Below are 27,908 nucleotides of genomic sequence, written 5' to 3'. Positions count from 1 at the left end.
ACATAAAATACGTTTTTAAAGAATTTTAAGCAGTTATACCCTCTTTCCCCAATTCTTCAACCTAAATCTTGGTGAGTTATATCTAACTTTAGGAAAGTTGAGAAGACAGCCTTTGAGGCAAAGCAGCTAATATGAATTAATCATCTCAACATTTTCAAATCCCTCCAATTTAGTACTTTGTCCTCACTATGCATTTAGGTTACAGAAAGCTACTTTAATATGTTTTTCATACCTTGATATGCCCACCAAATGTATCATAGTTGAAAAACTGGCACTCCTTTTCACGGTAGCATGTATTTTCTGTCTCTCCCTTGATTAAGATATTCCTTGTAAGGACTCCAACTTCTGCTCTCATGTCCACTCCATCAATAATTTCTCCCATATGAGGAAATTGAGGGTTTTCTGTCCAAAAACATTTCAAATTTAAAAACTATTTTTAAAAAGCTATTTTAGCAGCAAAACTCCCATTCTTTTACTTCAAGTCTTCAAAAGTTCTTGGCCTTTCTTATGTGAATACATACAGAGTCTGTGACTGGCAGTTGATAGACGTTAAGCAAGCAAAAAACAAGTGAACTCTGCTTTTCCAGCACCTTAGTGTGAGGGATCAAATACACTACTGCATATTTCATATTAAAACAAGGCACTGGACACGTATTTTTCATTTTACTAAAAGGACCAACACTTCTTCATTTTTGTCATTACCAAAACATTTCCTCAAATGAATGCTGTAGGTGCTCAGGATAGGGGGGGAAGAAAAGAGAAAAAAAGGCACAGAAGTCTTTCAAGCCTCTGTATCTTGCTAAGAATCAAATGGAAAAATAAAGTTGTAAAATGGAATTATACTCCTTTTCTTGAGTCCTTAGCTATTATTTTCCCATTATTTGAATAGCATGCACATATCAAAGTGAGGAGACAGCAAGTAGTCCACCTATAAAACCCTTGTTATTTTCCAACTACAACAGGGCCTACAAAACAACAATAAAAAAAAAGCTTTTTAAAAGATGATTTCTTCATTATGACAAATTTGTCATTCCACAGAAAATTAATTCACTGCAGAATAAATACATAGTTTTCCAGTTCTTGTGGGTATTTTAAAATGGTTTATGTGACTATGAGAAAGGAGACTTAATAATATTGTATTGGGGGAGGGAAGAAAACATGATGGCCTTTTCATCTCCTTTAACATATGTTAATGATTTAGATACAATTCTGCTAGCATTTACTTTCACATAAGATAATTTTTTATATTTTACATCATATTGTAAATCTTGTTAAAGAAAAAATGTATATAGATTCTTAAGCAGCTGCTTTTTATGGTACATTGTTTCCAGGAAGACATAGAGTTTGCACATATTCCATTCAGTGGTGAAAGTCTTCTCAGACTCCATACTGCAAGCTTGCATCTTGAAGTATAGAGTTTAATAACACATATGAGGTGAGAAACATAAGAACAAAACTGAGGGTGTTTCATGCACACTGGCACTATGTCAGCTCTGTGGTTTCATGCCTGTTTGCATTCTCTGATGTCTAATAAAGTATATTCACATACAACTATTTTCCTGTCCAGGGCTCCACAGCCCTAGTAGAAGGCAGCAGTGAAAGGCATCTTTCCAGACTAATGAATGCTGAGGGATATAAACAACACTGCAAAGCGGATATATAAACGGGCATTCCCAGAAGACACAGGGGAACAGGAAAGTTCAAGGGTGTACCCAGTGAAGCTCTGGGAGCTCAGAAGAAGATAAGAGTTGTTTGAAGAAGAGGAAGTCACACATTAAAGAGGTGAACGGGGCAAACCCACATCTCCAGACGTACAGAAGAGGGGCGGTGATGCAGAAGCAGCTTGCTAAGCTGCAGCTAGCCCCCAGGGCCAAAAAAAGGGAGCAAGCCCAAGCCCTGAAGCCGGCCGGGTCTGCACAGAGAGCGAACGGGGTGGCAGCAGGAGAGGACACACGTCTGCAGAGCCGAGGAGTCGATCCCCTGGGAGCTGCTGCGAAGTCAAGCAGCATGAGTCACAGTGAAAAGGGAAACGGGCAAAAACATGTAGGATCACTCTGTGCGCATCACGCCCAAAGAGAAAACAAATTGCAGCTAGCCCTGGATATCCTGTGCGGGTGCAAGCTTTGTGGTGCCAGGTTTTTTTTTTATAACCACTTTACTGGGGGGAGGTAGTGCAGATCCAAAAACTGAGGAAGTGACAAGACAGGTTCAAAGACTCCAATTTTCTCTTTCCCACATTTTATAAAAAGACAAAAATAAAAAATTACAAGTTTGGGAAGATGGGAAGAGCACCAGAGGTGAAGGACATGGAAAAGATCAAAACATAAATGCGAACACATATAAAGCAAATTAGTGAGATGACAAAGAAGCCAAGAAGACAGCCCATTCTTGGATGAAAACTAAAGCTTTCACTGATCACCGGAAGAAAGGCAAGCGAAAGGTAAACATTATAAGGTCAGAGGCAGATTATACATTATACAGAGCAATACATTCCTGGACAGCAGGACAAGCAAGCCGCTCCTGCTGAGGTTCTGCTGTTTGGGGTGCTTTACTGATGACACATATCTCACAAGACTGGGGAAACACTGACCATTCCCATACCTTTGACTTTGACCTGGTGCTTGCTGCACTCTGGGCAGGGAAGGAGAGTGAATTCTTCTGTCTGATGCATTGAATAGTCTGTGCTTGCAATGACAATCCGATCTCCGGGCTCCCAGGTACTGACATCATCCAGGAGATTCAGGATCACCCCACCCACAGCTTCCACCTGGAAGCCCGAGATTGGGACACCTAGTAAAAATGGGGAAAAAGAAAAAGAGGGGAGTAAGCTCAATAACACTTTATGTTTATCTCCGAAATGAAATCATCTTCAAGAGGATGGCTAAGCTCTATCTCATAAGAAATTTTTAACAAATTAGAAATACCATCACAATCGCCTTATCTGGAGGGCCTCAAATAGAAAGAAGGGAACAGATGGAATTGACTGTAACAATAAAAACTGTATTGGTAAAAGCATCAGTAAAAATCAGTATCAGTAAAATCCATTAAAATTTGGACAGCAAAAATTTCTAGTTCCAACTAGCTCTGCGTTTTTAAATTGATATGGTTTTGCATTTTAAAACTTTGTAGATGTAAACAAGGAGTTGGCAAACCAAAGTAAGGAGATGCATTTTACACACAACTGAAAATGGCTTGGCCGGCTCCATCACACACACACACACACGCGCGCACACATGTCTGTGTGTGATTTCACTGTGTTCTTACGGATTCACCCAAGTTCAACATTTCTAATATTTTATTCATTGCACAAGAAAGAAGTGAATCAGGGTCTGGCCTGATACAATAGACCCTACCTTTATAGTACCAGCAAGCAGAAGATCTATTTTGGCTAGGTTTCCCCGTCCCCCGCTCCTTGCCAATGTGAGCCAATATGACTGTATACGACCATAACAAACAATGCAAGGACAGTGAAAAGCGTAGTAAAACTGGCTCAACTACTTTACAGACAAGTATTTGAATACCTTAAAAAGTCTTATGAGGCAAAAACAATATGCTCAGTAATTCCAGAAATAAAAAAGACGACTGACCACAAGCAACAAAACTCATATCAGTTGAAAAACAACTAAAGGATAAAAGCAAAATGAGTGGTAGATCTTACAGGCTCTTTATACCAGAAAATCAGCTTTGAAAAAAAGTTGCCTAAAACTGATGACAGAACTGAACTTGACCATCACAAAGAACAGAAACTCATGACAGATAAAACTTTACTCTTGGCTTGTACACGGTTTTCTGCTTAGGATCACCATCAACATCTCAGGAGCTTAAATTTAAAATATATATACGACTGACAGATTGCTAAAAGAAACAAAAGATCTATTTTAGTGGTTTACTAGAATCTTTATTGCTGTTCAGTACACTAAATGTGTATGTGTATGGCTTCACATATGCTGCACATTTAGATTGAGACCAAAACAAAGGTTGATGAAATAGGCTCTACTGGAAGAGGACTGTGACCTTGTGCTTAATCCAACAGCCAGGCCACTTGTGTGGCAAAAAGGCAAAACTCACAAAAGATCAGAAATTCAAATTGCAGCTAACAATTCTAACAAAAAAAAACATATGCAGACTCATATTTTTCCCTGGCCCACCGAAAGGTCTCCTACCATCGTTCCACTCGCTGTATGCTCTCACAACAAACTTCTGACCATCCACTGTGAAAAACTCCTTCTGAGCAAGAGCCTTCCCACCAGTGCTGTGATTTTCATAGTTTCTCACCGATTCATTACATGAAGAATTTCCACCACCTATGACACCAACTAAAGCCCAGGCTTGCCTGAAAAATAAAAAAAAAAAAGAAAAATACAACCCAAAGTAAATATTTAAGTGTAATATCCTTCAGCAAACTCTTCACAAACAGGCACAGGACAAGACAAGGAACAAGAAGGCATTTATAACCTCCCTGCCTACTCTCCCAGACTCATTTTAAAAAGCAGTAGAAAAAAATGACACACCTACAGAAAAAGCACAGTTTAAAGCACTTGGATGTTCTATATACAAACTGACAACTGTGAGATTGCTTCATTTAGACAATAAGCCTTTCAGATCCATTTTTTCTTGTACACTGTCCAGCAAGATACGCTCTTCTTTTTTAAAGAAAAGCAAAACAAAACCCCAAGGGAGGAGTGATAGAAGCAGCTCTGGCTCCTACAAATGTCCAGGTTGGCTGGAGCAGGGCAGAGTGTAAGCAATGATCATGCAAGAGTCACCAGGGCCTCCTTGCATGTGGAGCTGGGAGAGACGCACGCACTCAGCGTGCTGCTGGGGAGCAGGGTGTTAGCTGGCAATAGCTTTCGAATCATTCGGAATAGTCACTTAAAATAAAAGAAAGAAAAAAAAAAGGATGAGTGATTGCAAAGGGTTTTTTGAAGGCTGAGGCCTAGGATTTCATTTTTTCCCTCCTCTGTCCCTTTCCTCAGCTGGATAGTCATCCTGGCTGAATGCCAGCAGGAAGCCAGGAACTATCCTTGATGTGTTTCCACTTCCCTACAGCTCCACTCAATGTATCCAAGTGTTTGAAAATGGAAAATGGACTGTGTTAGTTTGAAAGCTGCCACCAAACTGAAAGATTGCAGTATTTTGTTGCCCTTGACTGCTCCATATGCTGTACTGACATGCAGGGAGAGCAGACCAGAACACCATTTAAAAAATGGGGGAAAAAGAAAGTATCATTAAGGTTCGAATCAAAGGAAAACAGGGTCAGTCAGCTGGACTTGGTCCATTGCTAATGATGGATTCAAAGGCAGATATTAAAACCGCCTTAAATCTACATAACTTTGCTTCAGCTTTCTTACATTTTAATGTTTAGAAGGTCAATTTAAATTATTTGCTTTTACTCATTTTAAGCATCATACATACTGGGCATGTCTTTTCCATAGAACCAGCAAACAAGTTGAGATTTCCATACGTCAACATTTAAAATAAATAACACAGAATTTAACTTGTCCTGAAGACAAAATGATGAAGAGACAGAAGTGGAGAAGGACATCATGTGGTATTTACAACAATGCTGAACTCTACTTTGCTGGCTTTAGAAGTTTAATAAAACAACCCTGCTCTTCCTTGGTGACCATCAAGAAATGTGCTTGTCCATTTTCTGCTACAGAGCAGAACAACATGATTTTATGTGCTTAAAGAGTCTCTTAATACTAATGAAACTGGACAGGAATCAGTTCAGCAGAAAAGAGAGAATAATAATAATAATAAAGTTATCCGCTTCAAGGCAGCAGGTTAAGGAAGTTCCTCATTTCAGATGAATTGCGGTGGCAGTCACAGACCTTGGTGAACACCAGAACTCACCATTCAGATCAAGGTAGGTTGCGTAAGTATCGAAAAAAAAACATATTCACGTGGTGTTTTCAACTCTCAGAAGAGGCCATGTAGGTCTCATTACCTCTAATGAAACTCATCAGAGGCAGAGTCGAAAGCACTTTCCACAGAAACACATCTTTACAGGGCTATTTTTAAGGACATGTTTCTGAAGAGACTCAAAGTTGCAATACATAATCTTGACTGATATTCTGACACTGCTTTGCCAAGAAGCCAGATTTCAGGGACAGCATTGGGTAAAAATAGAATAGAAAAGCTAAGATACTGATTTGCTGGAAAACAAAAACAGGTTAGACAAAGGTGTCTTTTATGAGGCTGTAAAAGTGGTGAACAAGGGGGCGATCTGGGTTTCTTTTCATGCTTATTGTCAACCTGTACAGCAGCAATCCACAGTCAAAACACACAATTCAAAGAGTCATTTAGAATAATAGAATGAATGGCATAGTAGCTTTAAGCTTCCTCCTTCAACACCTCTCATTGTACTTATAACTCTTGTTATACCTGTAGTGTTTTATCTTATTATTTGTCCCAACATTTGAGCCTCAACAGACTGAATTAAAAGAATAGGAAAAAATTATAAGAACACCTTACAAATGTACTTCAGTAAGAAAATATTTCTGTAGACCAGTTCCCTTGTGGTGAAAGAGTAATGCACTTTGTTTTCAGCCATACATGTGCATGGATACAAAGTACTGAGCCTGGCATACAGATACTGTTAACTACCAGTTTCTGCATTACCAAAACACTACACTGACAATTAATTCCTATAAGATTTTAAGGGAAGACATTCAAATTTTGATGAATCGCCCAAAGAGGGCACGAGGTCTAACTAAACTTTACTTGATACAAAACATAAAATAAAATATTTACCTGTAACTCAGTCCTGTGACAAACTTACTCCCCAGGAGATTTTGAATAGTCAATCTAGTTTCCTTCAGTAGATTTTTAGCAGCTGAATCTCCTACAGCAATAGCAACAATGCGACCAGGACTTCCATTTTTTAGTAAGTTCTCGAGTTTCAAGCTTTCTTCTGAAAACTGATGAGTATCAAACCTTAACACTTCCAAAACCTCTGCCGTGTCCTGATCAATCACTCTCACATTTAGTCCTCTGGAAAAATTCTTTTTAAATGTATAATGACCATAGGCCAGCCCTGAGAAATTTATAGTCTTTGAGAGAAGAGTCCATGATACCTTCTGGTGCCCATGTAATTCCAGCATCCCATCAGGGCCCACACCGATAAACTTTTTGCCAAAATCCGGCACATCAGCATCTTCATTTGACTTCCCATACAAAATGATAGTTGCTTTGGAATTATAGCGGCATTTCTCTGCTCCAACATGAAGCATTCCACCATCCTTTATCAGGATAAAACGAGTTCTCAAAGTAATATTTTTTGAACCTTCTTTATCATCACCAAAAACAAGTAATCCTAAAGGGAAACATATTTTTGTAAGTCAAAATGATATCAAGATATACTCAAAGAACTTTGTTCTCCAAAAAGAGCAACAGAAAAGTTAGAAAAAATTTCCACCCTATTAAATAAGCAGGTAAGCGTTAAAATGTGTTTAAGAATACTTGGCAAGTAGTTCCTACTAACTGTGATTCACCTTTCTAAGAATTTGCTGAGTTTATCCATCCCCCCACTGCCTCCCATTTTGATAGAATTGCTAACACACTGCAGAATTTCCCTAGAATCAGAACCATGATAACACACCACAAAAACAAACAGATCCAGAACCTACAAAGCTTCTACACAAGCCTTTGTTTACTATATTCTACAAAAAACTGTGCTCCACTGAAAGAGTATTAGAGCTTTCATTCATCCTTTTTCTATTTGATGCTTCTGTCTTGGCAGCAGGTGGAAAAGTACAAGCAGAGGATCTGATGCAGTATAAGCTGCAATATAAAATTCCAATGCACTTTGCACATAAGCACAAAATAAGAAGAAGCATATAGTCAATTTCAGCTTCTTGTTTATCTTGTCATTACATACCTCCATCATGTATAACTATAGAGTGTACTGTAGCATCTGAATCCAGACGAAACAAATCCCCCTTTTTGATAAAAATTCTCTTTTCAGGATCATGCCCAGGGCTCCAGCTTTTAAGAAGGGGATTCTGATCGGGACAATTCTCTGCAATACAATGAAATTCATTTTTTAAAAACAAGCCGTCACGAATAGGATTATAGCAGTCAGGGCAGGGTGAACACGCGTGAACTAGTAACATTCACCATTAACTTACGGTCCCTGATTACGGACTCAGCTGTTGTCATACACCACTCTTTCTTTCAAACCCCAGTGCAAAATCTAATACCTTTCCAGAGTGTCTTGATCATCTCCATGAGGTGTGGAGAGTGTCTAGCACAGGTGCTTAAGCAACAAGCGCTTGGATTTATGACAGTCACACTGAGCACGGGATGTCCTAGGGCACTTACTAGAAATACTAGCACTGTAGAGCACTGGCAAACCTCACCTTGCTCTAGGCCATAAGCACCTGTGCAAAAAAAAGGTGGATTGAATCTCCTCTGGCTCTTTAAGCATCCCAAACACACCTTCAGTTGGGTTTGCCAGTAACTTAGAAATCCAGACAAGGTTTATTTCATATATATATTTCCTAGGAAGGTCCAGTCAGAAATTGTGGGTTCAAATCTGCAATTCATACTCTTTGAAAGCTGGCTTAAACACCAGGCCATAGAGCAAGGGGAGCAGAGTACCACCATTACTCTTGAAGCCTTGTAAGAAGTCTAGCACTACAAAGGCAATAAGGCCATACCAAAAAGGCCAGAAAAGTAGACAGAGCATAAATCGCTGCAATAATACGGCAGCATAGACACACTGGACACAGACCGGAGGTATATTTCTCAAATTTTCTAAAAATGTGTGGGAAGCAAAGTGGAACACAAAAGTTGTTGTTAAAGCAAAATACAAACAAAGAGATGCCTAAATAAGCAGGTTTGCAGCTCAGCTATGAGTAGCAGTCAAAACAGAAAACATCCATGAAGTCTCTGAAGAGTTTTTTCATATTTTACCTTCTGAAAAAATAAAACCCCACACATCCGATACAATGTAACTTGGGAAGGAAGCTATTAGCTTCTTAGCCTCTTGCAAAACCTAGAGAAGGCAAAATCTACATACTTAGCACAAGCCTTAACTTTGCTGATAGAAATGTTATTTCCTTTGCTGTTACTTTTCACATTTCAAAACCTTTCCAACGCAGGAAACCCACAGAAACCAAGCCTTAACTGGCAGCAGGAAAAAACAGCAGAATTGAGTAGAGCCAAAAGGCATCTAAGCAGAGATACAGGCATAATACAAAAATAAATTTAAAAAATTCAGGGGGGGATCCTCAGAGGAGATAATTTTTAAAAAATATGAAATTCAATAGATGGTTGGAAGCCAAAAAGTAATGATATCTGCAAGCCTGCTGAACAGCCGCTGAAGAAAACCTTAAGTTTCAAGACCTGATTTATGCGGATCACTTAGCCAAGGCACCCCACACACATACTGTGAAGAAACACATATTTCCTGGCCGGCAGCAAAGGGAAATGTGCCCATGAGTCAGCAACTTGACGATTTCTACATTGTATGATTTACGTAAGTTCTAGTAACTGTACTTCTTTTCTGTCGAGTCATTAAGATGAGGAATATCACTATAAATAAGCAATAACGACACCAAAAAAAAAAGAAAAGAAAAGAAAAGAAAACCCTACAGACTCTATTGCACATTGCATTTTAACAAAGACGACATGGTCAGACCAGAATCAAAACTAGACACTACTGCAACATGAGTGGGCTCTCAAAGCATGTGGATCAACTTTCTGGCAAGCAAATCAGATGTGCTCAGCAAAAGCATTTTGAAATTCTTCCTTAGTAATTCCACTGGGCTGCGGTGGAACATCAAATATTTAACACTTCACTATATTTTACCTCCACAATTACTGATTAGAGTTTTACAGTACGAAGTCATTGCCTCCACAGTTAAGGTTAAATGAAAACAGAAACACACAATGGAAAATGTTAGGCAGTTACAGCCTGGCCAAACCACTAGGCTGAAAATTTTCCAGGTCAAGCCTCTGGTTTGGAGTATTTCTGTAAATTTTTACAAAAATGGGTCAGCTGCATGTTGCTCCTAACAGGGCTAGAAGAAAATATAAAAAGGGGGAGGGGGGGGAGGAATTTCTGTAAGTGGTTAAAGAAAAAACACTGACAAATAGGGGAAAAAAAAAAAACCCAAAATCTAGTACCTTCCACACGTTGGAGCAAGGATATGAAAATTGGCAGGAGAACAGGGAGGAAACAGTTCTCAACATGCAGTTAAATAGTTGCTTTCTACCTGCTTAACCACCAAGTCTGGAGTTTTCCAGGCCTCTGGGAAAAAAATTATCAGTGTTATATTATGCTCAGCAGAAGTTTATCACAATTTGGCAACGATGTCTTCTAAGGATCCTGTTTACCCTGGGCCAGCTCCAGCCAACCCACAACAGCCAAGCAGAGCTTTTCTCCAGGACACCCTCTCCTCCTTGCAACCCTGGCCCTGCTGCGCACACCGCTGGGTCTGGAGCGGGGGAAAATGACTCCCCAGAGACCTCCAAGCTCTCCAGAGCCCCACACGCTCTTCAGCACTCTATAAGGAGTCTAGCACTCCCCAGGGTCTCCAGCACCCTACATGGTCTTCAGCGCCCTCCAAGGTTTCCTGTGCTCCCCTTGGTTTCCAGCACCTTCCAGGGTCTCCCAATGGTCTCCAACACCCTCCAAGGTTTCTCAATGCTCTCCAGCGCTCCACAGTCTCCAGCGCCCTCCAAGGTCTCCAGCACTTCCCATGGTCTCCCCTGCCCTCTAAGGTCTCCAGCACCCTTCAAGGTCTCTAGTGCCCTCCCAAAGTTTCCAGCGCCTTCTAAGAACTCCTGTGCTCCTCGTGGTCTCCTGTGACCCCCATGATCTCCAGCATCTCCCAAGGTCTCCACGTGGTCTCCAGCATTCTCCATGGTCTTCAGTGTCTGCCACGGTCTCCAACTGTCCATGGCTTTGAGATGAAAACAAGAGCAGGAAATATGAGGGAAGCAAGAAGCCAGTGGACAGGAGGGCTCAGGAACACAGACAAGCATCATTCTCCCTGCTGTGAAGGTATGCCAGAGGGTTAGGATTTACAAGCAATTAGTACCAAACCTCATATTCGCCCTGTGGCCTGTTAGACAAAACAGCCACCAAAAGCATCAAGGATACGGATTTCCAATTACCCTTCTATGAGAACGCACCTCTCTGGAACTGTTACCCCTAACCTTAATACTGCACCTGCTGGGTTTCAGCTGTGGGTATTAAAATTCTCGCCTGTCAAAAGTCTCCTGGGGAGTTGCTGCAACAGCAATACTGCAAGACTAAACTTCCCACCTGTCAGATTCTCCTTGGCGCCCATGCAGAATTTCTCTTTTGTTAAGGTTTCCAAAGAGTGCATGCTTTTGCTTTAAAAGATAATGCCGGGGAAACTCAGAAAGACACAATACAACTACCAGTGTTGAAAACCGGATGGATTTCCATAGGGGAGCAATGGGATGTCGAAGAAAAGAAGTCATTACTCCTTAGTCCTTACAGTCATAACAGACAAGAAAGAAAAAAGTTATCTGCTAAATCTCAATTCTTCCTGCAACATCCTGAGTATCCTTGGTGACCCATCAACCATATGGTAATGCTACCTAAACATTCAGTGCAAAACATCTGTACAATTCAGGAACAAACTACCACAAATGTGCTGAAACCATTTATATTAAAAAAAGGCAGGGGCAAACCATCTCCTTCATATGAGCAGTTTTTAAAGCATGAAGCGACCACCGCTTAGAATAGTCCTCAACATGTAATAGAACCTCACCTATTTTATGAAAATATCCTCAGAACTTGCAACTTTTACTTAATTAGCAACAGCCAGCTTTAATGGTTGGATATCAGAACTGGAAGATTTTCTTCCTAAGGCATTTCTCTGTCGGCTGACTAACCCTAGCTCTCTTGCATATGGCTGTGCTGAAGTACTCATTGCCAATCTTCACTCACATTAGCAATGACCCAGGTCACAAGGTAGCACAAACCTGCCATTTACCACTTCCTCAATTTCCTGTTTTCCTGCCCAGTTGTTAGGAAAATACAAGTCCTCTAACTTCACCCTAGAAGAGTTCTCTGCAACCCATCACAAATCCTGTCCCAGTAAAAGGTATGCATTGCACTGACTTTGGAAACATAATGTTTGGCTTTACTATATCAAAGGTCATTCAAGAGGATAAGCCTGCAGTGTCCCAGTAATAGTAATTGTCAATCAGTTTCAACTTACTTAGAAAATTTTCTAGAAACCTGATCCTAAAGGAAAAAAAAAGAAGAAGCCACTCCCCAAAATATACTACCAGCCTTTTCCAACTGCATCTCATAATGAGCCTTAGCAATATTTTGCCAGAGGCATGTCTAGCTAATAGCCAGACATTAATAAGATCATCTGCTCATGCTTCTTTGCCACAGGCACATTTGGCTCCCCCTTATCCCAGATTCCCTGAAGGTTGTCCAGCAAAAAATCTGGGCTGATACAAAGAGCCGCCTGTCCAATCTGTTTACTTGAATGATTTTTTTTTTTACTATCTTCCCTAGTGACTTACACTCCACAATGCATATTTCATTTTGTATCCAATTTGCAAAAAATAGCAGGGAGCTTCCCTGACATACAAAAATAATTATACCTATTCAGCACATTCTTCCCCTCCCATCATCTTTATTTATTGCTATACATTTTGCCTTCAAGCAAATCAAATTATTCATAATGAAAACATATGAAAAAGTAACACCAGTAACACAAAAAGTAGCTGAAAGACACTCAAGGTCTGCCTCCTTCCCCACGCAAAAAATTAAGACGACTATCACATTATTGCACTAAACCTTTAACACTGTTCTGATGTTGCATTATTGAATTACATTCATAGGGATTTTAACTTCTACGGCACGTTTGTTTGCACAAGAACTTACCATCTGGAGCATATTTTGAAGCTATTCCCAAAAAAATCCCCAGTGCAACAAAAAGCAAAAAGCTAGAAACGGCACAGCAAATGAGCGTGTTTTTGTGCCTGCTGGCTTCCGCGCGGCGGCGGCGCTGCTCGGCGGGCGAGGACGCGAACGTGGCCCGTGCCTCCTGTCTGCCGGAGGTGAATTCGGCGGCAGCGTGGCTCTGCGAGGGCGGCGGCGGGCGCAGAGGGGCGATCCTGCCTGGCATGTACCCAGACGACCTGTGACTGCTCCCGTTCTGAGGCCGAAGGAAAGCAGGGGAGCTCCCCCTGGGATCAGCGTCTTGCATGTTACAAAGTCACTGGAGCTGGCACGCACATACAGAGGAGGGAAAAGCAAAAAAGAATGCATGTGAGGTTTTCACAATGGAGAGTACATGGCAGCACACATACACAAAAAAATCAATTTCAAGTCACGTGCTTTCTCCCGACAGACCGTAGCACCGGTCACACACCAGCTACTAGGCACCCGCCATGGTGTGAAAGTGCAAAGCAACAGTACATGAAATTCCATTAGTCAAATTAAAATCAGAACAATCTGATACAGAGACCCAGTAGAGAACAGGCCATTTCTCAACATTTCCACTAGTTATTTTTAATTGAATGTCTTTACAGTTAATTTGTATTGTGCTATTAAGAAATGACTCGCTGAACAATGAGAAATCCAGCAACCCCCTCTCGCCCACAGCTATGCAAAGAATGCCTAAATGTATTTCTTCTGCACGCAGAAGCTGAACAAACTCCTCATTGTTTTCTTTTATTGAAGAGGCTGAAAGAGAAGTCTTCATTTCATACTGGAAGTACTAAAAAGCATTTAATGGGAGTACCAGACACAACTTTATTTATATTCACTTTTCCACTCTGATGCAACTTTTAATTAGCGGAGGAGGAAGATAGAGCCCACAAGCTCCAAGCCGCTCGCAGCAGGATTTGGTTGCCAATAAAAGTGTGTCTGGAAGGATCCTTAGAGCAGCTCACATGCATCTCGCTCAGCAATCTCGCGTCTCATCTCCCGGCTGAGATGTCTGGGCTTAGATACAAAGCCTGGAAGCAACGTGACCATTCCAGATTTTCGCGCTTATCTCCCGGAATAGGGAACTTTTATTTCAATTTCTAGTATCCTGGCTCCATCTATTTGAAGCTCCATCCCGGCTCCTGGAGCCACCATGGAGAAAAATCTACTACAGATATTACCCCCATCCCACTTGGCCTAACAGCTTTAACCTACCACACTTCCCTGGTTTATTTCAAGGGATCCAAAACTGCACACACTTATTTCTTAAGCTTTGTTCCAACTACATTGTATTCTGAGGAGCATTCACAAACCTGGCTTTTTTTTTTTTCTTTTCAAATTAATGTTTCTTAGGGATGGGCTTTTGAGAAGGTTGCTCAAGTTTCAGCTAACTGAAACCTGAACTCCTACCTAAATCCTGACAGAGCTTAAGCAGAAGTCATGCATATTAAGTAGCAAAATGAATTATAAAAATAAGAACTACCAAAGAGGAAAGGCCATAAAGATCCTCTTTCTCTCCCATTAACAAAAGGAAGTCTAAAGCTCTACTCTGAAGTGCCAGGCACACTGCTGAAGGAGAAACACGACAACTATAATCTCATTCTGAGAAGCAGCAAAGGAGCCTTTTGTCTTGCACACTGCAAAATCTGATACTTCACTGTTTCAAGGCAAGTGGTGTTGTCCTCGCTGAAGGGGCTGGCTCTCCTTTTCAGGGGAGGCAACGTGACTCCAGATGTACACACAATGCGGATAAAGGCACCAGGACGTTAACTGGAGCAGACAGCCCCTTTGCAAAAATTATGCCAAATCCCCTGTGGCTCCCTGTGCTCCTTGCACCTGTTCCTCACAGCAAATCAATCTTCATCTGTCCCCCTTCTGTGCTTTGTGAAAACATTCCATAAACCTAATCCTCTGCTCTCAAACTTAACTGTCCTGCATTTTATGAGCTCTGAGGAACAGCTTGTTTTCACCCCAAGTGTTTTCAAACTCAACTAAACATCTCCCAATAGTAAAATCTCAATCAATGTTCAAGTTTCAGAAGCAAGGTTAAAAGCTTAATTAAAGAAGGATCTCTTCAACTAATTCAAAGGCAATATTCATATCTAACTGGACAAGATATCAAACTATCCTTTTATTTAAAAAAAAAATAAAATCATGTTGTGAATAACAAACTTCTAAGATTTGCTTAAAAAGTTTTCTAATGCAGCATTTATATGCTTTTAATTGCTCAGCAATATAAACTAAATCCAGAATGATTGTGACACTGCTTTATCTACCAAGGTTTCATCTTTATACTGCTGCCACTCAAAGGAAAAAGCAATTGTAACTGAAAACCATTCATTAGAATAGACAAAGAAAGCACTGATGTTACACTTCAAACATATTCGGGTTTATATGCTACAAAACATTAACCTTCCTTTGAAAGCATCATTTTGCTAACTACAATTCTAAGAATCCCATTCAAGTGCAAACCCTGGCCAACCCAGGGAAGAGTGGAAAGCAGCCTACAGAACCAATAACTTCCCCAATACAAAATAAAATTGAAGCAATTCAATCACTACAACATATTTAGTGGAAACAAAAATTTAGCACATAGCCTTTCATTACAATAGGAGTAACTATTTCCACACTTTCTTCCCTCTTCTTGTGTCCTTTGAAATTCTGTAGCTGAAAGAATGATCTTTTTTATTCTCTAGAGCTTTTCTACCAAACTGAGACACCCTGATAATCTGACTCAAATTACTGATTTTTCTGATCCTTTTTACCTCATGGAAGTTTCCAGATAGCACCACACAAATGCAAGTGCTGCGGTAGCTGTATAACCAGTAATGCCCTGAAGAACAGCGGAGTTACTTGGCTGGGAAGGGCGGACAGGGAGGGAGAGAAAGGACTTGAACTTTATAAAAGCCACATTTCCGTGCAAACTCCCATTCATCTGAGTTTTTTCAGCTTAATACTTCTACTCTCTCCACCCACAATCAACATTAGCCACTTCCCTTTGACCCACGCCTACACTATGTTCCTTTAAGAGACCAAAGAAAGTTACATATTCTTTCAGGTATATAAAACAAAGGCTCCAGGAAATGGTTGCAATTAGGAAAACCAAAGAGGCTGGGTCCTGTCACCAGGATCTCCACAGAAGTTGGAGTTCTCCTGAGGGAGCTCTGCAAACTTGATATCTCCTGATGATGCAGTCCTAGACAAACAGGAGTCCACTGTTACAGTTCCACTGAATTATATACAGTGACTTTGTATTATTTCACTTTACATCTTGTTTCAGAGCGATTTCAGTAAAAGTCAAGTTCTTGCACAATGTTCAACTGACCTACACTGCCGTTAAAGCTGTACAGAATTCAGTACAAATCTGCTATCATCCCATTTTTGCTACACAAGAATTTTTGGAATTATTGGCCTTAACCCTTTGACAAAGTATTGCACAATTTTTGCAAATCCATTTTTCACTAGAGCTTTTACTTAGAGTTACATATAAATGCCTCCTTCAAATTCATCAACACTAGTGAGGCTCTGAATAGATTCGGATACCACAGCTCGCTTGGTGCTTGCTAGCATCCTTGTGCTGGAACACTGAGCAAATTAACATGACACCCTTTTGCAGGAGAAAAAGAATGCTATTTCCTTCCACACAGTTCCTATTTCTCCTTATTCTCCTTCCTTAACATTAAGCAAACCAGGAAGCATTTCTTAAATCCATCACACCAACCACCTTGGCTTAAATAACTAGTTTAAAATGAACCAGTTTATTTTGCACAGCAGCTAAGTATAGTGATTATCTTAAGTTTTGTCCCAACGGATAGTTGAGCTGGACAGCAAACCACTGCTATGGAAAGATGTCAGCAAGCCCCAGAACAGGGAGAAAAATCTCCAATTTCCTTACATTTTCTTTCACCACTTCCAAGTTGTGCTTTTACTCTACAGCAATAAGCAGTTACACATTCATACGGATCTACGTTGTTCTATACTGGCACAAACTGTAAACACATGCACCATAAAAGGCCAGGAGAATGGCTGAATGACTGAGCCACAAGTGTGCACGGAGCAGCGAGCAGCACGCTTACCTGTTCTGCTCCCCAGCATAGAGGCGATTTACTGAAAAGGCATCTACGACTCTTTTATGCCCTTTTAGGAGCCAATTCAAAGCATCTTCTGATACCACCCAGAAATGAGAGAAAAATACCAAGATACTTCACACTTTCCTGAAGAGAAATGATTATTGCAGGAAAATGCAAGCTTGTTGTAAAACTCCTCACTCACTACTGCACCTTCTGACCGCTTGGTAAACAACGCAAGCTTACTTCCCTATTGTGTAAAGAAATTAATGCTTCCTTTAAAATATATTTAAGGGTCCCTAGTTACATGCCTGCCCAAAAGAAAGAAGGAAAACAAAAGTCAAAGAAACTAGACAAAAATGCACTCCTTTTGTTTTTGGCTATCAAACATTACGAGTTGTAGCTCTAACTATTACCACACAGTTCCATTTCAGAATATATAATTACCAATAAGAAAAATGGTGCATGGTGGTGAGTAAGGGCGGGGGAAAAGGGACAAAAAAAAATCAGGAAATAATATTTCCTCCTTTTATACAACGCCACACTGGTTCCTGCTGCTCTCTTAGCACATGGGCTTCTCTGGTATGCGACCAAAGGGCAGTGGGAGATGCCCAGGAAGAGGGAAAAGGGCAACAAACACATATTAGAAGGTTGCAATTACTGCTGCTTTAGCAGTCTAAAGCAAATTTCCAGTGGGACAAGTACCTTTTCTTGCTGCCAACCTCAAGCTGGCCATCAACTACTAGAGCTATGAATTTTAAAGCAATTTTTCAAATGCCTTAGAAGTTCCCAGTTCAGTCTCCATGGCATGAGCTTACCTTTAAGAAACTGAAGAGTTTGCAATAAACAGCTGGATATCTGTAGGCCTTCCTAAGCAGCTGCACATTTTGTTCTACCTCTTTGTTTTGAAATTTAAGTCTAAACTGCCTATTAAAATAATAGACAACTTCTTTATAGGCATCTATTTTTCCATCCACAAATGGAAAAACTGGGAGGAATGGGTACACAGCAAAGTGCATTGGCAAATAACTGGGGCAAATCACAAGAATGTTTAAAACAGTCTGGAAAACAAAACAAACAAACAAAAAACCCCACAACAAAAAACCTACGTTAACTAACTTTACAAATTGTAGAGCTAGAGACATCCTCTACCACATAAACTGCTGCATGCCACCAAAAATGAATCACCTCTCTTGCCCAGAGGTTTCAAAAGAAACTCAGAGGAGAAACACCAATAGTCAGTGAGAAAAAGAGATGTAAGCAAGACAAATAAGTAAAAACATGTTTCAAAACCAACAAAGAAAAGTTACATTGTCCCACAATTAATTCCTTTATAGTGACTATTCATCTTAACTGAATCTTTGGGACATAGAAAACACACAAAATTACATGGTATGAAAATACTGGAAACTATCCAAACTGAGCATCATACCTCCAAAAACAAGGCTCCCCAAAGCACCACAGATCAAGACAGTGATGTACACACTTGCATAGTGTTTACAATATAAGACACGCGATGTAGGTAAAAGTTATCTTTTTTAGCTATTCTAATTTTGGGCACACTGCCTTTCTCCAGGCCAGAAATGCCTCTGAAAGCCCTATTCAAGGAGGGAACAATTGCACTGAGTTTAATTACATATATGTCATGTGATATGGAAAGCAATTTAGTTATTATCTATGAATTAGAAAAGATTTGGGGAAGAAGAGAGTGATAAAATTACTTCCCAAGGAAGGAGGCCGATAATTTGTAGTCTGTGGAATGGGAATTTAACTGTGGGAACAAGTATGAAATTAAGGTATGTTAGGTGAAACCACCCTTATGTTTATGACTTGTGGCACACAGCAGAGCTATTAAGAATTTAATTCCTGGTCTCTTCTCCAAAAGCCCTGTAGATGTCCCTTAAGGATGACCCCTGAAAGATCAGGGGCAAAGTGACTTTGGGGGCAAAATAAGTAGTTCCTCTCTCCAAATATAACGGGGTATGTTTCTGTCCTGTTTTTCCTCCTCAAAAGTTTTTGTGAGATGTGCAGCAGTCATTTTGTTTCCCTTATATAATCACCAGGAAAATATTTGAAAGCTGCAGATGAAACATCTAACCTTTCAGAAAGTTCATGTATGAGATTTAGAGATTTTTGTAATTCTTTTCCAAGGGTGTTTACTGCGGAGATTGCTGAGGCACGTCTGCCTTTTCTAGTTCTCAAGACACTAAGCTTTACAAACACAGCAAGCATTCAAGTGCTCTTAACCCATGCCAAGGCACTGCTATTTTCAGGACTGCTCTAACAGAGCAACATCTTTAGATCTTGCTCATAAAACAAAAGTCAGAAACCACAGCATTGACCTGTGGTCCTGATAGCTAAAGCTATGTCTAACACTTAGACTGACTTCGTTTTTTTCCCCCCCTCTTGTTTCCTTTAGTCATATTTAATCTTCAGAAATCATCTACAGTTTGGGGAGCTGTACTATGGTCTTCCTTCATTGCTCAGATGAGCAGAATGTTCCGCTGGAGGAAGTTACACAGAAACCAGTTGCGTCTTTCCATACAACTGCATTTACCCATATTTCAAGTACAGAGGATCCGAGACAGAGCACTAGGAAATGCGGCATGCATCCTAAAACGGGCAACCTGAATGGGATAATTTTTCCTACTCTTCTCACTTCAGCCCTTTCAGAGAGGAAAGCTTTGCACAAGAGATCAAAAGTGGAGACTGCATTTTAATCATGCATCTGTCATTAGCTTGCTGCGTGAGTCACAGTTCATTGAGTGCCAAGGCTGTAACACAGAGGAAACGATCCTTAGCCTCACTGGGATGCTGTGGAGCTTAAGTTTACAGGACACTTGGTTTTCCCTCGACTTAGCCATACATTTAAGCACAAATCAACTTTTAAGCAAATAAAGAGGTCTTTTTAAATAAATGCAGCTTTATTCATCTTAAAGAACCTGAAGATGCCACACACAAAAAATTAACTACTCAAGAAGCTGCATTTAAAGATACATGCAGTCTCTAATGTTTTAAAAAGTAGAAAAATCCCAAGTAAAATAATTCTATGCAATGGTAATACATTTCAAAGAAGCAAATTCCACTTCAGAGACAATCCTTTAGAGCCTGATCATAGTCACATCGTCTAAATTCTGCTTTGCAACGCAGCCAAGAGGAGGCTGGTAAGGCTACATATCTAATTCTTATTTATTAAATATAATGATTGACTAGCCCTTATTAAAAATTATAATCATATAGGATGGTACAGGATATAACACGTAGTAGGAAATAAAAAAACACATTTAGGTCTTATGTTTAGCTTTCATCAATGGGCATAAGCAAAAATGTTCCTGGAAATGCCAAGTACTCAGCTGGCCTTCAAGTTAAAAAAAGGCCTAAGTCACACTGATCACTAGTATGATATGCTCTACTCCATATCAGCAAATGCATTTGCTTCTCTCTCCCTCACAGGTTCTTTGCACTTGCAGTGATTTTCTTCTCTATTAAAGCTCTCAAATCTTACTCTTTATTCATCTGATTCAGATTTCAAGTGAAGATATGCCACTCCTTATTTCTCTTACTTGGAGGTTTTTTTTTAAAAAAAAAAAAAACAACAACAAAAAACCAACTGTGCAGAAGGAAACAATGCAGGTTGAAAAACTGCCTTCTCCTTGTTGTAATTTCATGCCTTCAGTCTTTGGACACAAAGAAACACAAGGCAACTCTAAATTACATGAGTTTGCATTAAAAGATTAATCCAAGAGCTCCCAGTCACACCTGCTGACCAAACAGCAGCGACATCTGCACCATGATCTCCCAGAGGACTCTTTATCCTGAAAAAAAAAAAAAGATGACTAAAAGGATATATGACAGAGATCCGTAAAGTCATAAGTGACAAGGACACGGTGAATTCATGCCTCTTCCAAGGGAAAAAAAAAAAAAAAAGAGAGATAAGTATTTTTTGGACCTGACAAAACACTGGATTTTGTGTGTTTTAAGGGGTTAAGTAGATTCAAAAAACAACCAAGTCACAACAAACCAGTCAGCCGGAGATTGCACAGAGATTGCAGCATTCAAGACATGACTGGCAGCTTAGGAAAACGGTAAGTTGATGGTGACTGGAAGCAGTAGCATGACTGTACAATCCCTACCAGACATCTATTGCTCACGACCGCCAGCCATGGGTAACTGTCTGGACAGATACTTGCTCTGACCATTCCTGTACTGCACTGTAAGCTCCCAGTTACCATCATCTTCTGCCGACTCTCTTCCAAACTCCCTGCCTCCTCCTGTAAACACCAAAATGTTCTCAGCCCAGCGATGGCACTTCTTTGTCAATGCTGTCAACAAAAAACACACCTTTAACTGATGACTTGAAGTAACACACTAGGCTTGCATGTAGGCATGGGAACATCTTCCCATTTGATAATATGGCTGGTGAATCCAGTCCGCAGAAGGGTAGGACAACTGCCAGCTAAACCCCCGAGAGCTCAAAACCCCCAAAGCATAAGGGCCTCTTTCTGCTAAAAACAGTTGTTACGACTCAGCTCATATATGGTAACTTGACTGTGTTTCTGAATCTTTTTGTTCTGCTTAGCTTTAGAGAGTCATTGGAGTCGCAGAAATACGGAGGAGTGGAGAGCCTGCTAAATAATGTAGTGATTTGACTCAGAGCAGAGAAAACCCTGATATAACTGTAAGAAAAATATTCCCTATGTCTAAGAAGCACAAAATTTGGGGATATCTCACACGCACACATACACACACACAGAGTCTTTGTGATATATGTCAATCTTTAAAAGCAAAACAAAGGCTTCAGATCCAGCATTAAGGGTGTATTCTGCTGCTGGTGGTTGTACTCATATTTTGGATTACTGTGGTAAATTCCTTTCTAGGGAATTTACTTCAAGAACTCTGCACCCAGGCCTTGCACTATCCTGCCAGGTACAGCTAGTCATTTTGCATGACGATAAGGCTTTTTGGTGGTCGTGTTCTTGTCAAATGCTGTGTGACAAAATAATAAGACAAGTGACTCGTACCTTTCCTTTTGTTAACCTGCTTCGCAAGAGAAGAACAAAATTACTTACAAGTTTTAAAGTAGGTTTTCTTCACCATCTTTAGTATCTCCTTTTCATATCAGCAATTACATCACTTACTTCTTCACCTCTTTCATCAAGGTACACAGACTTCTATTCCCCCTCTGCTCTGTGTCTTAGTATTACTATTCCAATAAAAAAAATAAAATAAAACCATATCTAAAAACAAGTCATCCCTCTCTGTCTTAGCAAACACATCTCCACTAAATCAGTAGTGAAATCCTTCCCAGGAAAACTCAGAACACAACTTAAAATGGGCCTCACTGTTCAGCAAACAAGAAACTGAGCTATACATAGGGATTTTTGACTTCTTTTATGTATCATGTTTTAATGGAATTGCCTTTGCTAATGTAAAGAATGAACTTCACAGATAGATAGTTGTCTGAAGTGTAACACCACATGCTCCTATCATATCCTTTGTACATGCAGAGAGCGAGACTTACCAGATGATAATTTTCCCACCCATTTATGTCGCTAGTTTCTAGATCACTGACCTAATCACGTAAGAAGTGAGGAGCAGAGCTGTGGAATAAGCTTCCTCACAGAGACACGGGGTGAAGCCAGTGAGCTGAGGAGCCCTTGGGTTGGCAGAGAGGTGAAGATGCCCTCATCCACGGTAGAAGCTCTGGCTCCGTGTCTCTAAACCACAGTAGTCACTGGACAGCAGCCACATAGGGATGCTCTGCCACCCCACCTGCCGTGGGAACAGGAGAATTTGGTCCTGCAGGCTGTATGGATGAGAATGACATGGCGAGGCCAAGCTGGAAGGGATCTTGTAAACCAGGAATGAGCAGCAGGGAGGAGGGCAGCTGCACCAGGAGGCAGCACAGCTGGGATCCGCTCAGTGCCAGTGGAGAGGCATGAGGCTACCTCATGCTCAACAGATCAGATAAACACACTTGACTCACTCCATAACATCCATGACATTTTTAATACTCATCCTCCTTTATGGCTCTTCAGTAAAAATAACAAGCTACAAAGCACTACTTTATCATTAAAAAAAAAAAAGAAGACTCCAACTCAAAAAAAATAGAGAATGCACCAACTTAAAAAAAAATGTACAAAAAGAGATTGCCAAAACTGTTTATGCTGGAGACTTAATAAAGGTAGTTTAAGGACCATTTGGTATTAAAACCAAATTATCCACAATTAAAGAATGCTTCAAGTAGCCCAGATTGCACAAGGTATGTAGATAGATACTTGCATCCTTTATAATAATGGTGTTCTCAAGCATTTAAGTTAGGCTGAGAAGCATCTGTGCTGTACAATGAAGCCTCTCATTACTTAGAAAAAAAAAAAAAATCCTCCTTATCTCCTTTCGAACATACGCGGTGCGCATTCACCTGGGCCCTGCGCTCAGTGCGGCTGCCCAGCGGCCCTCCGCGCCTGGCCCAGCTCCGCCCCGCGCAGCTCCGCGCAGCTCCGCGGCGCGAGGGAGGAGCGCGGGGGCTGCGCTGCGCGGGGGCTGCGCTGCGCGGCCTCCGGCGGGCGCCCCGCACCGCGCTACATGTGCGGATGCATGGGGGAAAAATAAAAATAAAATAAAAAAAAAAGGAAGGAAAAAAAATACATAAAATAATAGAGTAGTCGCGCAGGTGCGCGGAGGGAGGTGCAGATCGTCCCGCTGCGCCCGGGAGCGCGGACACGTAGAGCGGAGGGAGGACACAGCGCGCCCCGTGTCCCCGCTGCGATCGCATAAGCTCGGCGAAAAGGCAGCGCCTTAGAGGGGAAAGGAAAAAAAAAAAAAAAAAAAGCGAAAGAAGGAAAGTAGAGAGCGGCTCTCGCCGCGCCGGGGCTCGGCCGGCCCGCCGGGAATGCAGCGCGAGTTACTTACAAGAGCCGGAGCGCGGGCGCGTGCGAGCGAGGAGCGACTGCAAACGCCGATCCCGGCTGCTGCGACGCTGTATTTTTTTTTTTTTTTTTTGGAAGTCCTCTTTTGGACTGGTTAAAATCCGGGCAAGGCCGGAGGGTGCCGAGCTGCGGCCTGGCAGCGCGCTGGGGCGCGCGGCTCCGCAGCGCGGCCGCGGAGCGGGACTTACCTCCGGCGGGCGCCGCTCCGCGCGCAGCGCCCGGGTCGCGCGCGCGCTTTGATGCGGCGCTGACAATGGACTGCTCTTAAACTGGGACCTCCCACCCCTACCGGGGCCGGCCTCGCTGGAAACCCGGCGAAGAAAAAAAAAAAAAAAAAGGAGAACACCCTCGTCAGCTCCGAGCGAGGCGCTTTGAATGAAGCGGCTCTGGAGGGAAGAACGGCCAACATTTTCCTACATAATTGTTTCCTTGGAAGTATTCCAGGCAGCTGGGAACCAAGTGATAACTCATTTATATTCCCATAAACAGTGCCCTGCGGAACTTCAGTTCTAGCTATTTCTTCTTTGTTTACCAGGAACCATATCCTGTGTTTGCGCGCAGCAGACGGAGACATCTAGTGACTGAGTAACACATTGCACTAAGCAACACGGCTGCGGGCTCGCCGGAAACCCCCGTCGGGGCGCTGCGCTCGGGGTGCAGCGCCTGGGCCGCCGAATGCAAGGTATAGGTCGTGACTGCACCCATAGGCTGTGACTGCACCTGTAGGCCGTGACAACAGCTATAGGTCGTGACTGCTGATATACCCTCACCAAATTTGCAGAGGACACTAAGCTGAGAGGAAGAGTAGATCTGCTTGAGGGCAGGATGGCTCTGCAGAGGGCTCTGGGCAGGTTGGATTGATGGGCTGAGTCCAACCATATGAAGTTCAAGAACACTGAATGCCAGGTCCTGCATGTTGATCACAACAAGTCCATGCAGGCTTGGGGCAGTGCGACTGGAGAGCTGTGTGGCAGAAAAGAACCTGAGGGTGCTGGTCAGCTGAGCATGAGGCAGCAGTGTGCTCAGGTGGCCAAGAAAGCCGACGGCCTCCTGCACCAGGAGCAGTGTAGCCAGCAGGACCAGGGAAGGGATCATCCCCATGTGCTCAGTGCTGGTGACGCCACACCTCAAATACTGTGTTCAGCTTTGGGACCCTCTCTACAAGAAGGGCATGATGGGTGCTGGAGTGTGTCCAAAGAAGGGGAACAAAGCTGGTGAAGGGGCTGGAGCTCAGACCTTAACGAAGGTCATCTGAGGGAACTGGGGTTACTTAGTGTGGAGAAGAGGAGGCTCAGGGGAGACCTTATTGCTCTCTACAACTACTTGAAAGGAGGTTGTAGTGAGGTAGGGGGTTAATCTCTTCTCCAGCATATCTGCAGATAGGACAAGAGGAAATAGCCTCAAGTTGTGTCAGGGGAGGTTCAGGTTAGACTTCAGGAAGAATTTCTACACAGAAAGAGTGGTGAAGCCTTGGGACAGGCTGCCCAGGGAAGTGGTGGAGTCGCTGTCGCTGTATTCAAGGCAGTGTTCAAGGAACATGTAGATGAGGCACTTAGGGACTTGTTTTAACACTCATAGTGTTGAAGGTCTCATGGTTGGAGTCATGATCTCGAAAGTCTTTTCGAGACTCATAGTGATAGTCATAGTGATTCTGTAGACTCTGACAGCAACCATAGGCTGTGACTGCAGCTTCGCCAAAGGTTTGCAGTGTCTGAAGGCCCGAGTATTTACTTCACTCAAGGTTTTATCTGTACAGACACAAATAAGGTGGTTTATTCTCTCCTTAGTCCTGTCTCTGTGTTATTCGTCCTCCTTCTCTAGCCCTCTCCTTTGTTTTTTTTTTTTTTTTTAAATGCAAAACAGCATAATCCTGTTAAGCTATGTGATTATGTGATCCTAAACCTTTGCCCCATTTTGGCAAATGTATATACAAATTGCATATACATTTGTGAATGACCTGGGTTGAAGGACAAATCAAACTGGAAGCAGTTTGTTTTCTTTTGGTGTGAAAATCCAAATTTCAGGTGACAAAGTGCCCAATTAAAAAAAAAAGGAAGAAAAAGAAAAGAAAAAGAAAAAGAAAGGAAGGAAAAAGAGAAAAAAAAGGGAGAAAACCTCAGTATGGCTTACCCAACATCCGATTTACACATGTAATATAATGATTGCCCATTAAATGCGGATGATGAATTATTATATAATGATTGCCCATTAAATGTGGATGATGAATTATTACCTTAGATTTGTCAGTTTAATGGGAATATTGCCTTAGTTTCATATCCATTAAAAAGAAAAAAAAAGCAAAAACTGTGTACACTGTAGCATGCTCTGTTTTTTTAATGTATGTCTGGCCTTTTGAAATTTATGACTTTTTTCTTTTTTTCTTCTTTTTTTCTTTTTTTTCCCTTGCCAAGCCTGTCTTTCATTTATCCTTCTTATATAATCCTCTTTAAAAAATAGATGAGAATAGATTTGAGAATGCCCATTGTAACAAAATGCTCTCACAATTTAATTTTTGAAACCACTTACATTCAATTAAATAATTAGAAGTAAGGAAATTTTTTTTCCAAGAAATTTTCACTTAATGTGGCACTTCAACAAAAAAAAAAAGAAAAAGAAAAAGAAAAGAAAAAAAAAGAAATAAAGAAAATCTGTAAAGCAAGCTTTGCCAGATGGGATTGCTTTCTGTTCTTAGTGAATGACTGAAATATACTTAGTAGAACTACATTTAAAATATATTTTTCTTCTTTTGTCTTTCATTAACAGACAGCATTGCCTTTTCATTGGAAAGCTGTGGGTCCATGAACATGAGGAATTATTTGCGTTTTTATAGTTGTATACAAAATCAAGAAACACAAAACAAAATCATCATCATTCCCAGGCCCAAGCTTGCATTGTGCTGATCTTAGTGATACATGTGGTAGGGTCTGTGTTTGTGGGGACTGAGTACCAAAAAGATAGAGTAGAAACACTTGTACCTACATAAGGTAGTCTGAAGCTAAATGTATTACATTACATACATACATACATGCGTGCTCATGTGTGTATGTATTTATATTTATCTATACAGCCAAGACTTCAGCCAGACCCAAGCAGCAGTTGAAAGAGATTTTTTTTCAGAAAGATCATCTCACATAACTGTTTATTTCTAAATGCATTTTAATCTAAGTTAATACAGTTAAGTTATTCTTAACCGTATATTCCTGAGAAGGCTCTTGTGCTGTGGCTATGCATCTGAGATGGGATCTTGAACTGGCCATAGGTTTTCAATTCTTTGCAAGTCCAATATTCTTTATCAAGTCTGATATTTCATTCGTGTGTAACCTATACAAGCACACACACACACACTTGCAAACCAATTAATCCTAGGCAATTTACAAATACTGTATAGCTGTAAAAATGCCAGGTGTCTTATGGATGCAAATGTAATTTAATAAAGTTTAAAAATTATAGCTAAGACAAGACCTTAAACATAGTAGATGCATTTGAATAAAACAATTCCTAAACCTTGCAAGCCTGTGAAAGATTTAAAGATCACCTGAATATATGAAATTTCTGTGTCAAGATGGAATTCAGCACTAAAGAATTACGTCTGGCAAAACTTCTTTACTCACACCTCTATGTAGTCTACACAGACAAATCCTTGTGCTAAATGTGTATCTTAAAAAGCTTAAAAGTAGCAAAATACACTCCTAAAAGACATCATTGATATAGTGGCTATAGACTGATCATTTCAGAATAAGCAAGAAATAGACCTTTTGTTTTTTTGGCCTCCTAGAGAAAATGAAGACTAGGGGGAAGTGGCAAGTATGATTCAGTTACTAGCAAAAATTATGGTCTATTCTCTGAATTCCCATCCAGAACCTCTGTGATTCAGGAAAGCTTACTATTGGCCTATTGTGAATAAGATCACAAACATACATATTTCTTTCCTTATTTAAAGATTTCTGGCTTACTTCCCAGGTACTCTGTGGTAATACC

The 27,908-nt window shown here is 41.0% G+C and overlaps 1 protein-coding gene across 1 annotated transcript in view; it reads right to left on the bottom strand.

The window, feature by feature from the left end:
• Positions 1-23,988, bottom strand: part of CEMIP2 (cell migration inducing hyaluronidase 2) — a 44,056-nt gene extending 20,068 nt beyond the window's left edge. The window contains exons 1-7 of the mRNA XM_088537474.1: positions 23,914-23,988; positions 12,887-13,223; positions 7,883-8,023; positions 6,757-7,318; positions 4,164-4,333; positions 2,602-2,790; positions 233-402 (exon numbers count right to left, since the gene is read on the bottom strand). Coding sequence (XP_088393600.1) covers positions 233-402; positions 2,602-2,790; positions 4,164-4,333; positions 6,757-7,318; positions 7,883-8,023; positions 12,887-13,211 — 1,557 coding nt within the window. The 5' untranslated portion in view covers positions 13,212-13,223; positions 23,914-23,988. The remainder of the gene's footprint in view (positions 1-232; positions 403-2,601; positions 2,791-4,163; positions 4,334-6,756; positions 7,319-7,882; positions 8,024-12,886; positions 13,224-23,913) is intronic.
• Positions 23,989-27,908: the final 3,920 nt, after the last annotated feature.

This window comes from Tinamus guttatus, unplaced genomic scaffold (assembly GCF_059628265.1).
Source record: "Tinamus guttatus ecotype Peru unplaced genomic scaffold, ASM5962826v1 Tinamus_guttatus_pri_ptg000782l, whole genome shotgun sequence".
Lineage (NCBI taxonomy): Eukaryota > Metazoa > Chordata > Aves > Tinamiformes > Tinamidae > Tinamus > Tinamus guttatus.
Note: the sequence above shows the minus strand (reverse complement) of the source record. Positions and strands in the feature narration are given on the sequence as shown.